This window comes from Rhyacophila brunnea, unplaced genomic scaffold (assembly GCF_057557595.1).
Source record: "Rhyacophila brunnea isolate RB1 unplaced genomic scaffold, BYU_Rbru_1.0 scaffold_4, whole genome shotgun sequence".
NCBI lineage: Eukaryota > Metazoa > Arthropoda > Insecta > Trichoptera > Rhyacophilidae > Rhyacophila > Rhyacophila brunnea.
The window spans coordinates 8669006-8689513 of NW_028233068.1; the positions used below are offsets into that span (position 1 = coordinate 8669006).

General features: G+C 32.4%; 1 protein-coding gene across 2 annotated transcripts in view; it reads left to right on the forward strand.

The window, feature by feature from the left end:
- LOC147066814 (phenoloxidase-activating factor 2-like) overlaps positions 1-12079 on the forward strand; it is a 70586-nt gene extending 58507 nt beyond the window's left edge. For both annotated transcript variants that reach the window (XM_085954262.1, XM_085954259.1), the window contains exon 9: positions 11747-12079. In XM_085954262.1, coding sequence (XP_085810388.1) covers positions 11747-11923 — 177 coding nt within the window. In that variant the 3' untranslated portion in view covers positions 11924-12079. The remainder of the gene's footprint in view (positions 1-11746) is intronic.
- Positions 12080-20508: the final 8429 nt, after the last annotated feature.

Genomic DNA, 20508 nt, shown 5'->3' on the forward strand with positions numbered 1-20508 from the left:
TTAATGTGTAATTGAATAAAAAAATCAGTTCCATTTGTCAATAAAAGATCAGAAGGTCTTAAGCGACGAAGACTTCATTCTGTTAGGCGTGAACAGTAAATATGGTGATCGTATACGGTATGTAAGAAAATATGGGATATAAACGTCAGGTACCTGTAAAATCATGAAAAATTTCTGAAATGTATTCAATTCAATCGGTAGATGATTCGGTAGCGCACATTTCGAAGTGAAGATGCAGCGTTCAAAATGGACAATTTTACGAACCGGAGCGCTCGATAATTTTTCGAAAATATTAACATGTTTATGTAATAATTTTATGAAAGTATTATATAAAAATAGTGTATGTATTTGATTTTTTGTTATATACCTGCCAAAATTAGACGGTTTAATGGGCCAGTTTTGTGTCATGCGAGATTTGGGCATAATCGACAAAATCTGACGACAATAATTGAGGTTTACGTCACGTCACACATATTATTCTTTAATATGATTCCGATAAGTTTCGTGTAAACTTTAAAAAATATATTTAAATAATATGTAAATAATTATATTACTTTTTAATAATTAATTCACGAATTATTGTAATGCAACATTTATAATTTTCCACGAGACGAAGCGATAATCTCGAAGATTTTACGAACAGGAGCTGTGCTCCGGTGCGTTCCAGTCCATTTCGAGCGCTGGATGTAAAAATAACAATAAAATGTCGCTTAAATGAGCAGTTGGTGCGTTTTCCAAAATCTCTTAGGATAATAATATATAGGAGATAGGAGATTATACCCCATAAGGGATTACGTTTATCAACACAAGAAGCACTACCGTATTATAAAAATAATAGGTATTCAACATATTACTGTCATTTAAAGTGATGGGTTTAGAGGCTTGGAGACTTGATATAGACTGGTTTTGAGGCCCAGCCACGGTAATCAATAAAAAAAAAATCCAGTTACCAACGTAAAAAATAACTTTCTATCTTTTCGATCTAATACATCGTTTGCTTATAAAGACACATTAGTGGTTTGTTTGTTGTGTACTCGTGCATAATAATTTATTACAATATCTGTTCGAGTGGTTATGAATTATGATATGATGCCCTTTTGGTGTTAGTTGCAGGGATTTTGATATGCTATGGGTAATATCGTATTTTCAATATATGAGAGATCATACGCATTTTTGAGATTTTGTTACGATTACTTATGACCGGCTTGAACTGTTTCGAGGCCCCCTATTAAATCTTCCGTTGAATCGACTGCGTTATCTGCGTTAAGTAAAATCCACCCGCTGTAGGTAAGTACTTACCTACTTCTACATAATCGGAAACACCTCAGAAATATAATCAGGGAACTCAGAAATAATGGGAACTGAAATACATAACGGGTAAGGCGATAGCAGGTAACCGACTCGAAAAAGGAAGAATCCGGGTTAAACTTACACACGTGTTAAGAATACGTTTTACGTCGAATACTAAAAACTGCTCTCGGTTTATGCATTTACGCTCATTTAATGTTGGTGTATTACACACACTATTGCACGTGCATAATGCGTGCTTCATTTTCGTAGGACACTCACACATTCAAAAGCCTGCTTCACCATGCGGCGTATTGAATATTGCCTATCGGTATTCTATTTATTATCTGTTCTGTGAATATAATATTAGAAAATAATCTTGAAAAAAAATGGTACCGGGAAAAACTTAAATTTTCATCTGTCGGATTCCGGCCAATGTGCTTCAAGTGTTTATCACACGGCAATATGAAAAATGTAAAATAGTGAGAATACACAATGTATAAAAATGAATAAAATAATTCTCTCTGGCATTATTGTAAATATTATCGCAAGCCACGCACGCACTCGGATTGGCAACACTTGCCGAATTCTCAAAATTAATTGAACACCCAATTTAAAATGTGGTCAGGCCTCGTCCATTATTCCATTATTGAAATAAATATTCATAGCTAGGTGTGCGACGGTGGCTCTCAATTTGTTTTCATAAGAATGTGTGCGTCTTAAATTCAAACATGACTTTCTTAATGTATGCACTAAAAATCATTACTGCGTTTCTTGATATGAACCTACTCACTCATTAGTGCAGCTATTCCAATTATTGATTTCTGCGAGGATTGTTTAGAGTTGATTTTGACAAATGAATTGAAGAAGACTAAGGGCCGTATGTATGAGATTCCCAAATTCTTTATAAGCTATTTAACCGATTTTCCATCGAATAGCTTATAAGACTGTTTGTGACGTAAGCGATCTGACGTCACGCGCCATTCAAAATGGCTGCCTCAGCTGTCACTTTCAAATGTCATTTTAATTTTGCAATCATTGCAACAAACGTTTGGTTGAGGCCCTTGTTCGTTTTGTAGATTCTGTAAAACATTTGCGAACTCTAAAAACAGTTCCTAGTCGTGCTGTTTACAAAATACGTACCTACCTAAGTATAATTTTGATCCCTAGTCTATAATCTAGATAGTAGGTAACTGATAAAATGCCTCGTTCCTATTTCGCTTGCAATATTTCTCATGGAGACATAAGATTGACTTACACGTAAGATTACGATAAAATATTTCCGCTAAACCACCGCAAAAATATGTACCTACTGCTGTATCTGGCATTAAAATATACAAGTGGAAGCATTCTGCGTTCTTCAAAATGGGTACCTACCTAGGTACCTAGTTAATTATTGTAAGATAACTGTAATAAACAAGGCACAACTCTAAAATACACTAGAAACATCAATAGTGTCATACGGTGATTGGTATAAATGATAATATTATACAGAGATCATTACATAATATTATTGTCTAAATCATTTGCATTTTCTGTCATTTATTCTTATTCTGTTTTGACATTTCTCATAATAATTGAAGAAGTGAAGTTAGTCATAATAATATTATTCAGTATTGCCACCAAATGTATTCAGTGTTGCCACCAAATGGAAAAGTTTACTGGCAATACAACCTTTCGTACAGTAGAATAATTTAAAAATACATGTGATAAAATAGCTGATAAATTATTTAAAGTTCATAATAATTATTCATGTATAATTATTAAATTTATATGGTACCGTTCGCACACTTTCAGACACATTTACAATTTCAAAATTTTGAATTATTTATCGGGGAATGAAATTTTATAATACGAACACCAGGACAAATGAGATCTCAAATTCGTGACGTCACTTAACAGCTAATTACGTTTGTACTCATGCATACAAACGTGCAGTATATAGCCTATAAGGTTTTTGGGAATCTCATGCATACGACAATAAATAAATAAAATACACTTCAAATTGGGCTATTCAGCGGTCAACTTGTGAATAATTGTATCGAATGCGATATATGATACAGTATATTATGATATCAGCATTATCCTCAGACGAGGTCGGTCCTAATCCTAATCGTAAAACTAATCAGGTTGTCTTTTGAAGGGACTTTGGTATCAAACCCTTAAACACAAAGGATTTTAAGTGACAAAACCATTAAATTATCGTCCACATACTCGACTAGGTTCCATGTGACAAGATTGTTTCGTATATGTAAGAAAAAAACGAATCAGAGAAACCGAAAGGATCTCAATGTAGTGTTTCGTCTTTCCGAAAAAACACTGAATCAAAGATGCAGGTATAGATTTCGCATTTTTTTTTTTTAAAACTTACTTTCTCAATTTCCATAAGTAGGTAAAATTAACAATTATTAACGATAGAATTTTCTTTTCTTGTAAACGCATTGTATTGTAGACTCGTGACATGAAGGGTTTATGTGGGAGGATTTGTTTCACTATAATAATTAAAACGACGGATTCGGGGAGATTGAGCATTAAGTATATTTTGCTTTCTAAACGAGATACAATACATAGATATTATTTGAAGTAACAAAACTTTGGCGCGGGACAAAAAGGCGGCGTGTAAGGCCTTGTCCATATGGCGCGTTTTGGTTCGCGCGAAGTATAGGTAAATCATTCTACAGTAACACTATAGGCGTTTTGCATATGTATTGGAATAAATTGTTTGTTGCAATGCAATGACATTATTAATGGACGACGCACTGAATACAGTAGCTAGCAAGTAAATTCGCGCGTTCGCATGTATAGGTAGACGTCACGCAATTTCCATTATGCGATATCACGCATCGGGAATTTATAGCAATATGACCTTCATTGTAATGGCGTTAGAGCAGTGTTTCTAAGGTCAATGTTCATTTGAGCGAACCCGTTCGAACCGAACCATTTGGCAGACCCAACAAAAAGCATCAGGAATTTATAGCAATATCACCTTTATTGTAATGGCGTTAGAGCAGATTATGCCATTCGGCAAACCCGACAATAAAGTGAGTGTCATTTTTTCCCCCAGATGATTCGTCCATATTAATGTCATTGTTGCAATGCCTTATTTAATGCTAACTAGCAATACCACTACAACTGCAAGTCGCTTTTTCCATACCCATGGTGCCGCTGTAGAATGATTTACCTAAACAGCAGTCGAATGACCCACCAAAATATTTCCTGGGTGTCTAATCTTCATTGACACTTTTACGTGGCTACTTGGTCTGCTCAATGTGTTGTAAAATTTAAATTCAACTTTCTATTCAATATAACTGAAAAACAATTAAGTGCATTTGTTTTCATTAATAATATAATAAACTATGTACTTCCACGCTTTTAAGAAAATTGGTACTTATTGTATTTTTTACACATTAAGGTGTTTTTGTTTTCTATACTTACAAAGAATACAGCTAGCTCATACTTGTAGATAAAAAAATAAACCCTGAAGAGTCTAAGATGGTAATTATTTAAATTGATGACTCAGTGCAAAAATGCTTTTTTTAATCGCTTATCATAAATTGATCGAACAACACAGAATAATAATTGTAGGTAAATACTTATGATACAATTTCCTTTAGAATGTAGATAATCCGCGGTGATAACGAATAAATTCATCAACAATAATAACAAGATTGATGATTGAGATTATTGATTTCGTTGAAACAGATTAAGTATAATACTATTATAAAAATAACTCCAATATTAATTATTGATAAGGTAAAAACCATTATTTTACCAATTTTATAGAATTCTACATTGGCATACGCACAGATCCAACCAGATCCAACGATCCGCGCCGACCGTCGTGACCAACGTCTTTACACTATAAGCAAACACACGCAACGATTCGATCGCGTCGGTCATTGCTTTTGATTGGCTTAAAATAAACATAGTGTTGTTATTATTAAAAATGTAGGTTGACCGAAAATTATTTCTTCATCAGATTTGTGGCTACACTGAACAGTTTTCCTTCGTAAGTGTACGTCAAAACTCAGCTGTCAAACCTAATCTCGCAAATGGGCGGTAGCTTCGGATATTTTCGTACGTTCTTGGCAGATGGAGATAGGATTGGTTCTAATTTGCTCACGATCGTTCACGATAACGGAAAACAATAGATAATAGATTTTGGCAATCGTGGCAGATGATCGGGTCAGACGAAATCTGCCAATGTAATTTGAGTATAAGGTGGATTACCAATAATCATTACTTTGGTATTTGGGTTTTCAATCCCGGCAACCTAGGACCCCACTCTACTTCGGTATTTGTTTGTACATTATTTAAATCACCTCAAGACAGTTCTAATTTGCATGGACGTGTTTCAACCAGAACTGCGAACCTCCATTTTTGAAAATATTTGGTTCCAGGTGCACTTCTAGTGGAAAATGGCATGAGGTTCGGTAATGGTAATAGAGTTCGTCGGTTCTATCAAATCAAAAATCGGAACCGCGGTTTCTCGATTCGATTATTGTTAAAAATATTACCTATACCTACTTATTTATTTACTAAATACATGTATTTTATTTTAAATTAAAAACTCAGCAACTATTTTTATATATAATATCTTTAGCAGATGGAGCAATTTGTAGATTGTCTATAATAGGTACATTTTTTAATATATTATAACTTGCTACAGAGTGAAAAAATATCGAAAATAATAGAAAAAAAATAAAATTAAGAAACATCAGAGTTCCCGAACCCATTACAATTATAACGGGTTCTTGTACCGGTTCTGGGTTCTCAAAATTCTGAATAAAAGTTCCGGTTTCAAAATAACGAATACATTCTCAGGCTTTCAATGCGTAGTCCCGGTTCTATTCCCAGCTCATGTTTTAGCGAGCTGAGTATATTAATAATAATAATTGAATGTATAATCTTCAAACTCGGTATAACCAAAAGTCATAAATCGCACGCATGTACAGAAACTTACTGGAACTATGTTGACAAATAAGGTTACCATATTTTTCTGATTCAACCACAAAAAATCCATGTAAAATCCCAGTGCAGTCGTCTTTACCGCTCAAAATAAAGATTGCACCTGAAATTCAATTCTACAGCATCTTCCCTAAATAATTCCACCCAAACGAAAACTCCCATATTACTATCAGCTTTTTCTAAATTCCGTCAATAATCAATATCGGGATTTTTCATTCATAATGTAAGTATAATATTTTCCTCGCCAAACTTATTTTTTTAATTTTACAGGTCCTGCTTGCGTTCTACTTCCTACCTCTATGTATCTAGCCTATGCACCTATTTTGAAATAATCGAGTTGGTGGGCGGGTCCTGCGTTTTGTTGTAATCTACCTCTTTTGAAACAAATGGTAGGTTCTATAATTCCGGATCATCGTGCGTCCTGTTTGAGGTCTACCCGTTGTCTGAGCCGTTTGAGCTGAGCCTGGATTAGATCCCGGGCAAACTGAGACAGTTGGCAACACTAGCGACGATACGTACCCATTGATATACTTACGTACCTATACGATTTTAAGCATTGGATTAGGTATATTATTTTAAAGCGTCTGTGATTTACAAAGTAATATGTACATGCCTACTATTGTAGAAATGCTATAATTAAGTCAATCCTATAATTCAAATTGTAAACTTAAAACCAAATAATATTATTTGGTACTATACGGTTATCCTGGATACAGCTGCAAACACATTTTGAAAATAGCCGATATATTGGGTTATTTGTTAGTTTGGGTTAGTTTAGGTTAGGTTAAGTTAGGTTAGGTTATGTTATGTTAGGTTAGGTTATTCTAACAAATAATCCAGTATATCGTCTATTTTCAAAATGTGTTTGCCGCTGTATAAAGGATAACCGTATAGTACCTATTACTTTGATCATTATATTACAGATGATGATCTCCTGAAGAGCTATTAGTCTAATAGATAGCTGCTTCGTTGCTTTGGGAAGAAAAAAATAACTCTTCGACCGGAGACGATGCGACAAACAGAAAACATTGGATGTTGAAGAAAAATTGATAATTTTTGTCTTTAAATATTATTATAAAAACTAAGTTGATAAAGGTTAATAAGACCAATTCATTAAAATTGCTGTAGGTATTGCATATTTATTTGTAGCAGATTTGCATCGTACCTTTGAAGAACAATCTAATATTCATGATAATTATTATTATTACTTAAATTATTTGCTTATAGAAATAAAAAATACATTTAACACTTTTTAGACAAAACCATCTTACTAATAAGTAATGGCATCTAGTGATGAGCTAACGAGACACGTAATCAAATACAATTTAATACAATATAATAAAGATTATAGGTAATACGTATGTACTTATACTTTTATGTGTTATTTTTATTTATTATAATAACTACATTATTACTTATTTTATATTAGTTATTAAATAATATTGCCGTAAAGGTGCACATGCTAGATCAGCCTAAATAGAATATCCATAGAATATTATGTAAGAGTTAAAATAAATTGGTGACTAGGGCTTGGGAATATGGAATAGGTCATAATAAATAAGAAATAGAGAATACGGACTAGGTCAGGGATGGCATATGGGATTTGATCGGCGTGCCAAAATAAGCCGATTTTTTTCAATTTTCAATTCGTGGCGCGTGCCATTCCTTTTTTGGTGTACACAATACGATATAATCTAAGTCATATTTATTGAATATAAAAAAAAAATATACTTACACATAAAATGAAAGAAAATAAGGAACTATAAAAACATTTAATAACACACTAAATTTTGTTTGAGGTTTTTCGTTTCATGGTATTTGCGAGATTTTTTATCAGGCTGATATGTCATAGGTACATGCTGCTGAATCTACATTTTTTATCAACCTATTTCTGGTTTTTGAATGCACATGTTTTAATATAGAAAAAAATTTCACATGAGTTTGTGGAAGAAAAAATGGTCAACAACGAGATTTCTAGTTTTTTAATATATAGAAGTATCAGACATGCTTTTCCATGTTTTTAATATTACCTATTATGTTTTCAATTCGGCATACCGATTCATCACTTTAAGAAAACCGATGACATTCCAATTCTTCAATACATTTTCGCATGTTTACAAATTTTCTAATATTTTTTTTCAGTCCAAATAACATTAGATTGCAAATCAATAATTTTCTTTTCAAAAATTTCTAATTACATCCAATCAAGAAGGTAAGAAAATAAATTTCCCATGTTGAATAAGTCTGGATTTTTATTAACCTATCATTTTTTTTTAAATCTTGAAACCTCTGTGAAAACTATTTTTTGATAGAATTAAGGATTTTGAAAAGTTCATCTATGTTTTTAAAAGTATTTTTTTCACATATTTGTGATTCATTTAAAAATTGTTTAAGTTTTGGAAAATATTAAAATTTGGCGGATTTGATGTCTCTTCTAAATACCTATATCTAATTTAATTTGAAATCCATTTATGTGTCCATACATGATATCAATAGTTTTTCCTTAATCCTGTATTTTTTATTTAAAATGTTTAAATGCAACTTTAAATCGGTAAAAAAACATAAACTTTGTTAGCCATTCAATATCAAAAGTTCTTTAAAATCGTTTGTATAATTTTCATGTAAAAATAACCGTACTTCTTCCAAGCATTCGACAAACCATTCTGAGGAAATAAACATTCATTGTTATACATTAAAAGAGTATCATATTGACAATTAACGTCATTTAATTTAATAATTTAAACTGTCTTTTGTGCAAGTCGCGTGCAACTACAAAATTTCTAATCTTTTTGACTTTTTCAGAAATCTCTTTTCAATCTGTAGTAGGTACTAACCTAATCTCTTTGGTACAAACTAACTTTTTTCATTCCCTAGATAACGGTGTAGGTATTGTGTTGTGTAGGTAATACTAGATGTTTTACATCTTTGTATTGAAATTAGCATTAAGTTGACGCGGTGTGTACCACACTTTCAACCTAAACCATACGCAAAACCACTGGGTGTTAAAGAAAAATTAAAAAGTTGACTTGAAGTGGAAGATGAAGTGATCAAATACATACATAACCAGTGACGTCCCGTGGGGGTAGGCAGTTACTTAAAGAGCAACAAACCGAGGAAAATCATTTGAAATATTATATAGAAATAACTACTTAAACTGAGTACTTAATAGCTAAGTAAAATTCCTTTCAAAAATTCAGCTCACTGGTTGGAAACAAAATGTATTAATTTGGATAAAAGGTTTAACAGGACTTTAATTTTTTGAACATGTACCTAACCGAATTTTTTTTTAAACGGTACATTTGCCATCATCTTACATCTTACATCTTGCCCATTTTTTGAATAATAAAATGCCCAATTCTTGTCAAATTTGGGATCACAGAGATTATCAATATAATCTTTTATAGTAAATATTTCACTATAATAATGTCGATATAAATTATTATACTGATGGTTATATAAATGCGTTTAAAAATTAATAAATGTGAAAAATCTTAACACCACTGGCACATTTATGTACTGTAATATGACTATATTCTAAAACATTAGAGCAAGAGCTTTAAAAGAATACTATTTTATGTAATAAACATACTTTATGCAGTCATTAAATGCTTAAAATAAATATAAAGGATAATAAGGCTTCAAAATTATATAAATAGATTATCTACAACGTTTTAGGTATGTCCAGGATCATGCTTTGAAAATAGAACAAAAGCTCCATTTTGACCAACGCTGAGCATGTCCCCCCTTCAGTGTCTTCAATCTCTAAATCTGGAACTTGATAAAAGGTTCAAAGATTTGATTTTTTTTAAAACTGTTTCATTCGTAACTTCGCCTTTTCAGAAGATGACAAATGAAAGTTTCATAGGACTACAAACGAGATTAACATCATTTTCAGTATTTAATTTAATTAACTAATATGCATTATTGGCAATGAGTCATGCCCAAGTACTTACTTAATAACCTTTTTAATAATACCACGGTTGAAAAATTTTGATCGAAGTTATACGTTGACCACGAATCAAGTCAATTCAAAGAATTGGCAACAATTGCTTTATTAATACACCTCTTGAAACGTGGATATGTATGGGGGCGACCGGCGAGTTTCGATGGCTAATCAGGAATCACCAATTCGTAGTGTGTTCGTATGTGTACTGGCGGCTTCGACTTGCAGCCCGAGACGCGTGCGATTTGTTGCTAGCAGCACTAGATGGTTTTTTTTCAAACTAAAACATCGCATTCGAGTGGTTTCTCTTCAAAACATGCAACATTGACAAAACCGGATAAAACTAATTACCTATACAGTTTTCGGAAACTTTTGTGAAGTACCTATACTTATTATAATTATTATCTTTTATCATATTGTCAAATATAGTACCTATTTGGTGTTATTATTTCAGCCATTATAGAAATAATAAAGAAATAACAAATTAGTACTTACCTATATTTCGTCAGTATTTTGTAAAAAGGGCGAATCAACCATTTTGGCGAAATCGAGATTTTAATGAAAAAATAATATGTACCTCTATCTACCTTTTTTGTGTAAAAACGGCGAATTTCTACTCCACAGGAAAGTACATAAAAACGATATTCGTATAAGCGAATATCCACTTAGTGTTAAGCGTCGATGACATTGCGCTACTTAACGAGCTGCTTGTTGGCGAATTTACAATCTGCTTGTAAAGTCGTCCAGTGTCATCATCGAACAAGCTAACAAGCAGATTGTAAACAATCTACCGAGAAAAGTTGAAAGCCGGTCAACTTTACACGCTACACGCCGGCGTGTGGGCCTACTGCGTAGTAGAGCGTAGTCGCGACTTCCGTAAAAACAAACTAAGTTTTGTCAAAATAGTCGCTAGCTCGTTGGCTTCTCAGCGAATGGAAAGTTTTGTGTGTCATCATCACAATCGCAGTAGCTGAATCGCCCGCTTTTAAATTCGCCAACAAACAGCTTGTAAAGTAGCTCAATGTCATTGACGCATTACGAATAAAAAGCGAATGTGACATATTAGATCTTTTAAAATATTATATTGCATGTTAATTATAAAGACAGTATTCTTTCTAAGCTTTATTTATAAACTTGTTAGACATTTATAATCATCCACAGGTAATTAATAAAAAAAATGTTAAAAGTTAAAAATCCTCCTGTAAAATAGCATTTTGGTTATTTCGCCCTTTTTACAAAACACCGACGATTTGATTTGTACATTTCACACGGAGACTGGCCGTTTTGCAGTTCACACAGACGGAGAGTAGCCTCTTTGCTCGTGACTAATAAGAGTAGCACTTGTGCATGTAAACACTTCAATAGTAATACCTCATAACAAACAAAATATCACAAAAATAAAATTTAAAGGAAAATCATTTTTTTTAGATTAAAATTGTCTATGACGGGAATAGTGTGCGCGCTTGTTCCATGGGATGATCCTGCCCGCTACCGTACCTATCGTACGAGTGTAGGTACTCGTTAATGTTTCGATTTCTCTCCTTTCAGGGCGATGGTGGAGGTCCGCTGGTTTGTTCATTTAGTGATGGCCGTTATTATCTAGCTGGTCTCAGTGGATGGGGGATAAGTTGTGGAAGCAACATTCCAGGAGTATACACATATGTATCACGATTCAGGGAATGGATTGAATCCATAATTAATGGTTACGGGCTTTATCTATTATAAAGGCATTATCGGCAGCATAACATGCATTCTTCGAATTACGACCGAGATACGCTTCTACATTTTGTTAGTACCTAAGTCAAATTTCATACATTATAAAAAAATTGTAATTAAAAAAAACTTTTTCATCAATTTCAAATAAAAAAAATCAATCAATAATAGTTTATTTTGATTTTTTCCGTCACAATTGTGTGCAGCAGTAGCGAAGGGTGGAGCTAGGCTGTTGATCTGCCAAAAATAGTGCACATTAAACTTTGTTATTCATACATCGATGGTAATCGAAGTTTAAAATTTGAGATGCATGAGAAATGGACATATTGTGTATTTGAATGATACAGTATCTTCTAAAATATCCTATTTGGTCGTATAATATTTTTACAGCATAAAGATACGATGCAGACGAACATTTTGTGTATGTTAACTCAATTTCGACAAAAACTGGACATACGATATCTTTGCATTAAACCATCGACATATTTGTTTTTATTGAACTAAGACTACAATAAATTTACAGATGGTGTTGGTTAGTTTTTAAAATTCAATTAAGCCCTGCGAAACCAAACCATAATAGTTTTAGTATACCTACTTTGGGCGATACGACAAAATTGTGCACACTTTTTCCTTCATAGGTACTTATTTGTTTTAGTTAGATTAATAATACATTGGTTGGTACATATTATTATTACACAATATATTGTTAGCTCATTTTTTTTTAAATCTACATCTACTATCTACAAAATATCTAAAGTTATGTATGATTTAATTGCATAATTTTAGATATTTTATAGATTTTTTACTATTATTTATTATGGCTTGGTTTCTGAATTTTAAAAACTAACCAACAGCATCTGTAAATTGTAGTGTTCAATGATAACAAATATGTATGACTGACAAAGTTTAATGTGCACTATTTATAGCGGATCTTAACAGCCTACCTCCACCCTTCGCCGCTGGTGTGTAGTCTTAATCATCCTATCAACATAAACTTTACAAATAACAATATGTATATATTTCCCCATCTATTTTCTATTATTAAGTGTGGCCGAAAGACATGAAAGGAAATCATGGGTGTATTTCTGTAGCCTGAGACTGGTCGAGCTAATTTTCTAGCCTAGCCACTCGACCCAAAATTAATAAATCCTTTTGTCGATCGTGTCGATAAGTATGATAATTATAGTAAAATTTCATAAGCAATTATGATAATTATCGTAAAATTTAACGAAGTTGCCGGCGACATGTTGCCAGTGTGGACCCGGCATAATATTGATCGATGGTATCTAACGTGAAGACCACTCTAACTATGCAAATATTGTAATGCAATGTCAAAATCGGCTATAATGGATATTGGATGCGTCACTTTTGGTTTTCAGTTGTTGTTCTTTGGAGAATTTAATTAAAATATAATACATTGTTTTTAGCGAATTGCGTACCTATGTGTATTTAATGAAAAGTAAAAATATTATTATTGATACGGCACACATTTTAATTTTACTAGTAGTTTCTAACAATATTATTCGTTTACTTTTACAATTTACATAATAATAATTAGTAATGCGTTATACCTAATCACCATTTTATATAATATTATGTTGGCTTATTAACGCCATCTACCGTGCATTTTTCGGTATCAGATTCTTTGAATTTCCAGTAAAATTCAATTAACTTCAATATTCTGCTGCCAGGTGTGTTATACGAAAAAGAGCTCCTCGATGCAATCAGTTTATTCCGGAAACTGCAATTTTTACACATTTTACTAGATCATTTTCACTTTAAAAACATTTAAAAAAAATGTTTATTAAAATTTAAAAATATTGTACATATTTGTGCAATCTTTGACATTTCAGCGTCGACTTGAATTAATTAATGAAGTCAAGAAACTAATCATCTGGCTCAATCTGGGGATCATTATGCCAACAGAGTACCTAGCGGAAAAATACGAAGCTTGCAATTTGAGATTTTTTTTGATAATTACCATTTCAACTGTATTAATTAATAAATATGTATCTGAAAACATTAAAAATATTTTTTTTAAGTCAAAAATAAACTTACAACTATACCAAATATGTGACAAATTCACATTTTTTTACAATTGTAATCGTATTTTTCCGCTAGGTTCTCTGTTGGCATAATGATCCCCCTTAACTTATTGTAACAAATTAACCACCCCAATACATAAATATAATGAACCACCGTCGATAGCTGCCTTGTGTATAGAATACCTTTGCACGTCCTTTTAGCATGCCGCCGGGTATTTGAAAATAAATACCTCCCCGTCACTGTTATTGATTATTGGGTTCGCTCACCGTCAATCGTAACAGTGGGTAAGTATATATCTATATTATAATATTTTTATTGAATATAGTAAAGTTATTATTGAATAGTTTTTAATACTAAAATTTAATATAGAAAATACAAATATCCAACTTGAATCACTACTTATATATTAAAAATTACATAAGATCATTGCAGAAAATATAAGTATTAATAATGCAATCGTTTTCTATTGATACTCCTTTAAATTTAGAGTGTTATATAATATAATATTACATTATACATACCTACTTACTTATTCATCATACATCCCTGGCGTTGTTTTATAATCCAGAGCGTGGGGCAATGGGGTTTTACCCGGAACACCGACAAATTGTACTGCTCCACTCCCCCGGATGTGTTTTTAATATTATTAAATTTTCGTCCTAAAATCTAATGAAAATATTATATTTGACACTTTGCAACACTGAAATTATTTGAAATACGGCAACATTGCCGAATGATAAATTTAATAACCTCACTTTTTTGACAGAAGAGGCAGATAATGAAAGACGATTTGCTGTCAGGACTTTGTTTGGTATAATTAATAATGAAAAGGACGAATAATAAACCTTATTTCAAAACTACTTATACATATAATATCTGGAGCGGAGCTGGAGCAAGTATTAGGTCCCAGAGTGGAGATGGATCGGAACAACGCAAAAAAGGATCCGCTCCAACCCTTTGGTATAATCTACATAAATCTATTTTTTGATATATTTTATGTAATTTACCACCACTTTATACAATATTGCGGCACGCTGAGGGTCAAATAGTTAAAAAATATATAGGTAGGTACCTATATAATATCAGCTTCACTGTATGTGGGTCTCAGACCACTGCTTTTTTCCATTCGTTTTTTTTCTGTTAAGACTACAACAGGCCATAAGGCCCAATGACAGCAGTATAGTGAAATAGTTATTTAGTAATAGAAGAGTAACAATGACAAACACCCAGACTTTGAGAAAATCACAAAAATATATTGACCCCACCGAGGAAGAGGATGAAACTCAGGGCCTATATGTCTATTATTCTCAACCGGAGTTCTACTGACCCCTAGACCTATACAACGTGCTAGATGTGCCACAGCCCACGAGAAATCGCAAATAGGTATCAGATATCACTACTTGCGACAATGAGGCAGTGTTGCCATCGTTTTGTCACCGAATTTAGTACGCAGACCAAGAAATTATAGTATTTCGGAAAAAAATATAGTATACGTTGTCATCTGTTGAAAATGTTGTTAAGATCACAAATACTTACCTGCAAATTACATTTGAAATGAAAGACGAAAGCTTTTTTTTTTTACCTTTTTCGACGAAAAATATAAGTAAGTACTTACACCTAATTTGAAGAATTCCATTTCAAACCAATGTCGAGAACTTTTTTTTATTTATTACCTCTTTCAGTCAAAAATAAATCAGTAATTCTTGTATTGCGAACGATTTTTTCCAAATTTTAAAATTATAGTATTTTCGGCGTTTAAAAACTACATAGTGCCTGCATAGACCGAAATTGTAGTGCAAATATACTACGGTTATACTAATTACGGTAATACGAATGATAGTACGGTTGGCAACACTTCATTGGGGTAGAGATAGTGATTCACTATCTTTATCTCTGTCTATCAGTGTCGAAGGGTGGAGGTAGGCTGTTAAGATCAGCCATGAATATTGCACACTAAACTGTGTCAGTCAAACGTATTATTTGTATTCATTGAAATAAGACTCCAATTTACAGATGGCGTGGTTAATTTTTAAAATTCAATTAAATCCAGCGAACACATAGACACGTCAATAGATAATACTCAAAAAATACTCGTCTATCTATAAAATGTCTAAAATTATGCAATTAAATCATACATAACTGTAGATATTTTGCAGATAGAATAATATTTTTTTTTATCTATTATACCTAGTTTAGTTTAGGCAGGGCTTGATGAATTAAAAAAGCTGAACTACCAATATGTGTAATAAGTATGCATAAAAAAATATGTGCACAATTTTGTCGTATCGCCCAAAGTATGCCAAAAATATTACGGTTTGGTTTAGGCAGGATTAAATTGATTTTTAAAAACTAGCTCTGTACAGTAACTCCATCTGTACATTGTAGTCTCAGTTCAATAAAAAAAAAAATACGTATGACCGACAAAGTTCAAAGTGCACTATTCATGGAGGATCTTAACAGCCTACCTCCACCGTTCGCTACTGCTATCTCTATTTCAGCGTGACAGCACGTGTTGCGGTGGGAATGTGTTCGGGCAGTCGGCTTTGGTTCGGGCAATTTAGATAATATTATGTTAGTAATACAAAACGTTTTGAAAAGTCATAGTAGGTAGATAAGCCAAGTCGTACTGCGAAGAATAAAAGCGACAAAAAGAGCTTATGCGGTCCATAAACAGTGTTGACGAAAGAATCGCGGCGACGATAGGATAAAATAATCACTTTCATCAATAAAAATCATAAAAACATTAAACATCTTTATTAAATTAATTCATACAAGATATTAATCAATATGTATCATAGAGTTATCTTTTTCTTCAATTATAATTTTAGAATAAGCACAATTATTGCAATGCAATAAGTACATATTAAATAACAAAAGAATACATAAAAAAGATAAAATTTAAATTATTACAAGATAAAAAGAACTTTTTAAATACAACGTTTTTAAATTTTCTGTTGAATCATGTAAACTTGACTTGACTAGTTTGAACGAACAAAAAAAATTGTATTTTTGATAGAAATATTACTGAAATGTCATTTTGACATTCATATTGATTTCCATAGTAACGCACGTATATATAAATAATTTAGTTTCTAGGACCCCAAACCCCTGGCAACCAATAATAGTGGATTGGATTATGGATTTCTTCCGAAATAATTTTTCATACAAAACAGAATTAACTGAAAATGAATTCAATTCTACTTAAAGGTGGCTAAAAGTATTAAAAAAATGCATTGGCATCGTGTTCTGATATATTCTAAAAGTTTGAAATGTCTAGCTAGTCGGGAAGTTAGTTAAAAATCGATTGCAATATTTGTACCGGATAAACGACCACCGGACAAATAAGAATACGACCTAATAAAAACGTTGTAAATAAAAATACAAACCTAGCAAAGAATTCAATATAGGCAACTTTCCAGTCACTTCAGAAAAATAAACTATTTCGTTTGTTTAGTTTAGGCCGTTTAGGGTATTGATATTAAACAGACTTTTGTACCAGGGTATTTTTTCACTTTTTTTAATAAATAAATTTTCACGATTTTTTGGTTAACCTGTATTATTGATCTATTAAAGTCCATTTCGCACAATATGTTCTGAACAGTAAGTTGGTGGTACATGATAAATAAATGTAATCAAGAAAGTACACATAAAATTTTTAAATTAACAAGAAAATATAACAGAAATATTAAATATAACAATTCTTTCTCATAATATTTATGCAAAAAAATATGATCGTCGTTAATATACTGCACGGATGTTTTTTGATAATGCAACACTTGACAGTTAATCTTCCGTATTGTACTGTGAAAAAGATAAATGAATTAATTAGTAATTAAACCTTGTAATTTATCGCCCACGATGGCGGAACGCATAACGATTCCGGGTTCGAATCCCAAATATGGCAAATTTATAATTAGTGTGGTTGGACCCAGAGTATACGCAAGTGGCGAGGGGTGCAGGGGAGGAATGCTATGGGCGATCCGACAAAATTAGTGCATACTTTTTCAGTCATAATTATTTGTTTTCGTAGAATTAAGAATACTTACAGATCGTGTTGGTTGGTTTTTAAATTAATTAAGCCCTGCCTAACCAAACCATAATCGATAAAAAATATTCTTCTGTCTATAAAACATCTAAAATTATGTAGGTATGGTTGAATGGCATAATTTTAGATATTTTATAGACAAACGAGTATTTTTTATTATCATCTACTATGGCTTGGATTAGGCAGGGTGTAATTGAATTTTAAAAACTAACAAACACTGTCTAAGTACACAATATTGAAAATTGTAGTCAGTGACGTCCCTAGACAAAATGCCGCCCCTGGGTAGCGCCATAATGCCGCCCCATTTTTTTTATACAAATTTTTTAATCACCCGTGCTCGTGTCGTTTCTGGTCACCAAGAACGTCGAAGGGCAACAGAACTAAACTAGACATCACGAACCCAACAAAAAATTAAACTTCTGTTAAACCTTTTGTGCCAATTAATACATTTTTTCGAGCCAGTGAGCTGAATTTTTGAAAGGAAAGATATTTTCGTTATTAAGTATTCACTTTAGGTAGTTATTTACATATCTAATATACCAAATGATTCTCCTCTGTTTGCCGCCCTTCAAGTAACTGCCGTCCCCAAGCGACGCTCAATCTGCCTACCCCCACGGGACGGCACTGATTGTAGTCTTAGTTCAATGAAAACAAAAATGCATACGTTTGACTGAAAAAGTTTAGTGTACATTATTTATGTCGAATTTAAACAGCCCACCTCCATCCTTAGCCCACTAGTATACACTTAATAGGTTGAGTAAGTGGGTAACATCCATTTCTCGAAAGAGAAGGAGGGGGGGGGGGACGAAAAACTGTTGATACAATATCCTCTAGGATCGTATATGGTTTTTAACATTTTTTAGTATTTTTTGGCGTATTTAAAAGTTTCATGTTGCGTGAAAATTACACAATAAATGTAATATTATAATGTGTGTCGACGAATACGAAGTTCGGCTAAGCACGGTTTTGAACCGAAACTGAAAACCGGAAAAACCGTTATTTTTGTCGGAATGAAAACCAGAATCGAACCGAAAAAAATATCGATTTTTTCGGTTAACACACGCGCGTTAACAATGCGTGATCTTACTCTCCACTCGCTTGTCGCTCAGTTGTCGTATACTCGTAGGCGCAACACGTCTTACGTCTCGGGTCTTGGAAACATTTATTTTAAACATTATCCATTATTACGGAAAAACCGTTATTTTTTTCGGAACAAAAACCGGAACCGAACCAATATATTTTTTTTACTTGAACCGGATCGAAAACCGAAATGAAAAAAATAACGGTTCGAAGCCCTGCGACTAAGTTTAGTCTACAATGTTTCACAGATTTTTGTGATTATTGATTCTATGTAAGCAAGAAAATATTTTGTATGCATAACAAATGTTTAAACGTTGAAGTTCATGGTGTGAATCACAAGTCAACAAGACAATTAGTTACAATGCCATTATCTTTTGATAGCGTAAATAAAATGTAAAAATAGAAAATATTTTATTCATAGTTCCCTGAAGTCTACGTCTTCAATATCTATCAAAAAAAACCTATTCCATTTTTTTTTTAATATAACTCACAATTTGCTGACTTATATTTTATATTTATTTAAATTTATTTTATTTAAGTATTTAATTTTATTATAAATTTTGTGAAATGTTACTAGATATTATTAATACACATATTTAGACGTCAAATGTGTTATTTTTATAAGCAATTGGACAATCAAAATAAGTGTTTAAAATTAGCACGTTATAGTTACAACACATAAATGATTTATTATTATTACAATACAGTTAATTGGCCTGAACAATAGCTTTAGATAAAGGGCACATTAAAATGACTATCCAGTCATTGTTTTCGCCTGCAGCGCTAATATGTCACTGTGTAATTTTAGTAAAAAAGGACTGTAAACAGTATATTGCCTCGGTATCTACCTACGCACTCTTTTATATTATAAATATTTTTTAATTTTACTATCTGAAGATTACGTGTCGGATAGGTAGGGGTTCTCCAAGTTTCTAGAAGTGAATTTGAACTTTCAGTAATTTACTAAGCTCTGAAACTCTCATCATAAAGCATCTTATAACCGTTCTAAACGGCACCCCGACAAAACCACCCGGACATTGCCACCCAGACATTACCGCTCAGACATTGCCGCCAAACCAAATGCGCCCGTACCGGTGCTGTTAATACCGCCCGGACAAATCCGCCTAGACCAAACCGCCAGTAAAAAATAATAAAAATATATTCTTAAAACAAATGCTTTTTGGTTTTTCCAATAATTGCGTATCGATAGAAATTGACATACGATAAACAGTGTAATTTAAGATTTATTCCGTTGCAGCTGTTAGTAGAATGAAAACTTAAAATCATCAGCTTTTAACACTTATTACTAAATCCAATTAAACGAAAGACTGCAAAAGTTAAGGCCTTTGCATGGTAGTATTTGTAATTTAGAATATTTAAGAAGTTTACCACACAATATTGAAATTTAATTTTAAATATGTTTTAT